Below are 6,121 nucleotides of genomic sequence, written 5' to 3'. Positions count from 1 at the left end.
ACTGACAAAAAATAAACATGACCGTAAAAAAACAATTTTATACGTAATTTGATCTTATGTATCAAATCTGGTTAGCAATCATATTAATGTTTCCACATAATACACTTTATCAAATTGACGATACGATGAATTATTTTTCAAGGAATAGAGCCTAAATATATAAATATTTAGGTATCATAATGTCAAAAGATTATCAGAATATTTATATGAATATAAAAATAAATAAATAATTATTAAATAATCGTACTAATTAGGAAAATATATATTAAATCCTATTGAATTCTGTCATTTATTAATCAAATTCGTAGGCGTTGAAAGCTGTCGGTGAAATCAAAGAGGAATATTAAAATTGACATCTGGCTGACGCTTGCGCGATTTAATACGCGGAAAACTATTCAAGCCTCAAGATTTATTCCCGGGTAATGGGTTCAGATGCATCACAATCGCCGGCGAAAAAAGATGCGATATACTTTTTTGTTTTTCAAAATTTGGAAAAATTTGTTCGAGTTTTTCAAATCAGTTTTTATATCTTCTTAAATAAAATTAATATAATAAAATACAGTTTCAAAAAAAGTTTTTAAATTTTGAACCGAGACAATTGTTTTTGATAATGGGTGAAAATAATATCGATGAATTTTTACAAAATCAACAAAATTTGTGTCATCAATTGTTTAAAAATCGTGAGTTTAATATTTTTTAATTAAATTATTTATTTTTTAATTTAAAATTAATTAGTTACCATAAAAGTACACGTTTTTTTTTATTCTATTCAAAATTGATTAACACTTCGAATTTATCAATTGATATTAATCCTTATAATAGATATTTGTACATATTTATTTCCTCGTCTCGTCTATTCATAAAGTTTCCAGGAACGTTGAATACAAAAAAAAAAAAAAATTAAATAAAAATAAACCAATAAATAAATAAATACAAAAAAAAAGGAATAACTGTACTGCAGAGTATTGTCCTCATATATGATTTATGACCTCTCGACACCAACAATAATATGTTTTATTCATTATTATTTGCATTATTTTATTTGCAAGTATTTTTTTTTATTTATTTTTTGCCATCAGATATAAATATTTTGTCAATGCACTGGATTTTATGAGTAAAAGTAAAATAAAGAAACACGACACTGGACAAATAAATAGATTACTTAATAATTTAACTATAATTAAATGTTTTAAAAGTTTTAATTGAAAAAAAAACTATAAACGTACCGAAGAAATCGTTTGTATATAACTTTGATAATCAATTTAAAATATTTCGTAATACTGAAATTAGCAAACGTGACGATTATTTTTACAAATTTTTAACAAATAATTGATTAAAATAATTATGTTTTATTTTTCGCCCAAAAAACTTTCAAAGATCCTCGGTATTCATTTTTCAAATTTTATTTTTAAAAACTTCCCGCTAAGAAAATTAAAAGTTAAAAAAAAAAGGGAAAGTTATTGGTTTCGGTTCGATTTTCGAAAACTGAATTTTTAACAGATTTTGACGTTTTGAGTTCTTAGAATGATATTCTGACTAATTTCGAGATGATTTCTGAACATATTAACATTCTCTTTTGAACGGATAAACCGATTTAATGTTAACCGATTATCTGTGAATACTTAAAAAAAAATTAATATTTTAAACAAACAAATTAAATATTTACTGTTGCTAACAATGGTATGATGGTAGAGAATATAATCACAGAAAATCATATTCATTTTCATGATTATTTTCCACTATCGAAATTTAGGAAACCGCGAATAGCAAATAACAAATAGCAAGTAGCAAATATCAAATATCAAATTGAAGCACCACTGTCCATCTTACAGCATTAAGCTCAATCAGTACAGTATATTCGGAGTTATTTGAAAAAAATTTTTCCAAAAATCTTCTTACTTACTCTATGGATTAATTCCAAAATCTATTCAATTCTAAAACTCTATAAGCCGCGTCGAATATCACCTCAACCATAAAAATTGAATCATTTGTTCAAGAGATATCGTTACCAAAAAATTTCAAAAAAGTCTTTTTTGCTAATAAAATCGAAATCGTTTAATTGATTATTTTCAAAAAATTTTTCAGTATGAGACTAAAAACTGCGTCGGGTGCCACCTCAAAGTCAAAATCGGTCTATTAGTTCAAAAGATGTCAGCGACGAAATATTAAAAAAATAATAATTGTCCTCATTTGTTCTAGATAATTCACTATATAATTTATCAAATGTACCAAAAATTGAACCGAATCTACCATTTTTTTAGTCTTTTTCCATCACTACAGATTTTATTGCGCAATCGTTTCTTTAGCTTAAGTAATATTATCGGAAAATATAAGAAAAATCACTGTTTTTTTACCCGTTAATCAGATATTTCATATTTTAACACTCTAATCTGATTTAAAAACTCATTTAACTTTCTATTGTAATCGCATTTGTCGATTTTTATTCGAATTGATTGATTTCGTTAAGCAAAGTCGTGAATAAAAATTAAAAAACCACTTGTTGGAGCTCGAAGAACTCAAAAATACGAATGTATTAAAACATATTGTCGATCTCTTTGAGCTCGAAAACAGCGGGAAGTTCTGCGGCTGGTCTGCAGTCAATCGGTTTCCAGATTTTTTTTTAATTATAAATATTATCAATTGTCTGCTATTTTTAATATCATTTAAATGTTTTCGATTTAATTTGTCTCAAATTTCTTTCTATTTTTAGGGTTTTAAGAGAATAATTAAAAAGCTTTCGATACCGGACTTTTAAACTTATAATATAATTAATAGTTGCATCGCTCGTTATAATTAAATAGTGAAGCAAAATTTTAATTAACTCTTTGACGAGTTAATTTTGCGGTTAAAGTAATTATTTAATTATCAGATAGTACTAATAAAATTATATATCTATAGATATCAAAGCAAATATAACGAATCAATGTTCACCGTTTTTCGATGGACTTCTGTGTTGGCCGCCATCTAATTCAAATCAAACGATAAATCTTCCATGTCCACCGCACTTTGTACTCGGTTATAAAAGTCCTCGTGACAGTGCAGTTGCAACAAAATATTGTACTGTAAATAATGAGTGGTACAGAAATATTGAGGGGGTTTTTTGGAGCAATTACACAGAATGCACTCCTCCGCCAGGTCACTTTATTACTGCAATTAAAAATTTAGAATTTGCACACTCGGAATATGGAAAGTTTTGTAACGCAACTATTTTAGAAGTAAGTCCATATAATAGTTATAATATTTGTATTAAAAAAAAAAAAAAATAACAATAAATTTTTATTGTAGAAATGGTTGCCAATAATCAAGACTATTTCAAAAATTGGATATGCATCATCTTTAATAACATTAATAGTAGCTATGATAATATTTTTGTTTATAAGAAAATTACGAAATTCACGTAATCGACTTCATATGAATTTATTTTTGTCATTTATAATGAGAGCGTCGATGGCACTTTTAAAAGATTTCCTTTTTGTTGATGGACTCGGTTTGTCATGGGATGTAGTTTCAGTTGATGGAAAAAGTACTTTTATTAAAGAAAAAAATGTAATTTTATTTAAACAATAAACAGTAAATAAAATCTGTTTGTAAGCATAACTTTCATTTTATTTTTCACTTTCGTTTTTAAAAATTTTTTAATTTTATCTGGTTCTTCAAGAAGTTTATAGAAAAAAAAAGAATAGAACTATTGTACTTTCTTTGAGAAAAGAAAAAATACTTTTAACAATAGGATACTTTTCTATTAAAGAATTCTTTTTATAGATAATCAATAAACTACACATATTTTTGTCGGAATAATCTATCGACACTATAAAAAATATTTTTAAAAATAAAATATAGAGTTAATTTAAAAATTTATTTTCTGAGTAAGAGAGTTTTTATTTTCTAATAGTTATTTTTCTGCTCGGTGTACTAAAGCATTTTTTTAATTAAAACTCCTTCATAAAAACTTTTCATATAAATAAAGACAACTTTCATTTACTCATAAAAAATTTTTATTTTTATCTCAAGGTGGGTAACTAGATATTTTTTCTCAAATAGAAGCTCTGAACGTAAAGTAAAAATACGGGTATGATGAATTATATTATAATCTAACGAGTCCCTTTTTTTTAATTATTATTTATTTGAGAGTCAAATTTAGACAACGAAGAAAGTATCCCCCGTGTAAATAAAATTCGTTCCAAAAATGCTCCTGACAGTGAACTTCCAAAATTGAGACAATTCTGAACTTTGAGTTGGACATTTTTGAAACCTTAAAATAATTAGAAATGTGAAAAGTTTTTAACTTACTGTAGACTTTTCTTGCGTATGCGGGTTTCTAACTTTTTTTTTTAATTTTGTGAGCAAAAATGATTTAAATTGACAATTTTGTGAGTTCATAATAAGTTCATAATTCGAACAAGTCAAGAAGTGAAAAAAAACTGACCTTCCCAAAAAATTCTAATAAAAATAAAAAAATGTTCATAAATATAATTTTTAATCTCAGGAATTTGGACGAGGTTGAATAAAAAAATTAAATCATATTTGAATGAGTTCATATTTAACTCCAATTTTGATTGCCGCAAATTTACATAATAATATATTAATTAAATGGATTACTGTTACTTGATGAATTGTATCAAGTTTTGTTATTTTAACATGTGATATTTGGACACAAAGAATTTGTATTGTTTTGCTGATGAAGTGAAAACATAATTGACGAAACGTTCAAATAATTAATGATTTAATTCTTTTATTCAGCCTCGTCCCAATTCCTGAGATTAAAAATTATTGAGTATGTATCATGGACACGATTCAACAACAACATTCATTAATATTTTCAAATTATTTTAATTTTTTTTGTCTCATACCTGAATAACTCTGGTAAAAGTTGTAGTTCATAATTCCTAATTAATTCCTAGTTCTTCAAACCTAAAAAATTGTCAAATCAAATTATTTTCGCTCAAAAAATAAAAAAAAATGCGCAGGAAAAGCCTACACCAGTTGAAAATCATTCACTTTTAAATTTTTTAAAAGTTCCAAAAATTTTCAACTTAAAGTTCAGAATTGTCTAAATTTTGGAAGTTCACTGCCATGAATGTTTTTGAAACTATTTTTTTTACACGGGTCATTTAATCAAAAGAACGAAAAAAAACAATTAATCGACCTTAAATTTATTGCTTATAAACAGATATAATATACATTAGTGTACATAACATTAATATATGATTTTAATTACACAGAATTGGATATGCAAAGTAATTACAAGTTTATGGCAATACTCGATTGTCGCAAATTACACGTGGATTTTTATAGAAGGACTTTATCTCCATAATCTAATTTTTTTTTCATTTACCGATACATCAACAATTATATACTACATAATATTTGGATGGATTTTACCAGCAACGGTGGTTATTGTCTGGATTATTTTACGTATTATCGAAGAGGACACATTGTGCTGGACGACTCACAATAATCCATCATTTTTTCTAGTCATTCGTATTCCGATAATTGTTTCTATTATGGTAAATAAATTAAAAATTTATTTAAACGCAATATTAATATTAATAATAATAATTATTCAAATTTATTTACATTCTATAGTTCAACTTTGTTCTTTTCATTAATATTGTACGAGTGTTATTGGTAAAAATGAGAACCTCAGTATATTTACAGCGTAAAAAAATGAAATATGGAAAATGGGCTAAATCAACATTAATACTTGTGCCATTATTCGGCGCACATTACGCTATTTTTTTAGGTCTTTCTTATCACAAAGACTATCAACTCGAACTTATTTGGCTTTTCTGGGATCAATTTTTTGCTTCATTCCAAGTAAATATCACTTAATTGTCTTTATTCGTCATTTTATCTATAATGTTTATTTTATTATCAAATAAATGTTGTTTCTTCTTTTTTTTTCGTCTTTAAGGGATCCGTTGTAGCTCTTCTTTATTGTTTTCTCAATGGAGAAGTAAGAGCAGAGGTTAAAAAAGCATGGAGAATACGAAGATCACGACGTGGTGCCGATTCACTGAGTTTCTCTAATAGGTACTTAATTAAGTCGCCAGAACTTCGTAATCAACATCGATTCAATCATAATAAAAATAACGTGTCAATATTATAGAAATACGTATCT

General features: G+C 26.0%; 1 protein-coding gene across 1 annotated transcript; it reads left to right on the top strand.

Annotated features, from left to right (window-relative positions):
* Positions 1-212: 212 nt before the first annotated feature.
* Positions 213-6,109, top strand: LOC130669455 (vasoactive intestinal polypeptide receptor 2-like). Its single transcript, XM_057472375.1, has 6 exons — positions 213-680; positions 2,899-3,215; positions 3,286-3,546; positions 5,223-5,507; positions 5,587-5,817; positions 5,915-6,109. The coding sequence occupies exons 1-6, from the start codon at positions 611-613 to the stop codon at positions 6,107-6,109; spliced, it is 1,359 nt and encodes a 452-aa protein (XP_057328358.1). The 5' UTR covers positions 213-610.
* The last annotated feature ends 12 nt before the right edge of the window (positions 6,110-6,121 follow it).

The sequence above is a fragment of the Microplitis mediator genome, chromosome 6 (assembly GCF_029852145.1).
Source record: "Microplitis mediator isolate UGA2020A chromosome 6, iyMicMedi2.1, whole genome shotgun sequence".
In the NCBI taxonomy this organism is placed as follows: domain Eukaryota; kingdom Metazoa; phylum Arthropoda; class Insecta; order Hymenoptera; family Braconidae; genus Microplitis; species Microplitis mediator.
This window is presented reverse-complemented; position numbering and strand designations above follow the sequence as displayed.

Excerpts from the sequence above, each read along its gene's own strand:
- LOC130669455 (XM_057472375.1), top strand. The coding sequence starts at position 611 with ATGGGTGAAAATAATATCGATGAATTTTTACAAAATCAACAAAATTTG. Across the intron at positions 3,216-3,285 it reads GTAACGCAACTATTTTAGAA|AAATGGTTGCCAATAATCAA; the intron begins GTAAGTCCATAT and ends TTTTTATTGTAG. Across the intron at positions 3,547-5,222 it reads CTTTTATTAAAGAAAAAAAT|AATTGGATATGCAAAGTAAT; the intron begins GTAATTTTATTT and ends TTAATTACACAG.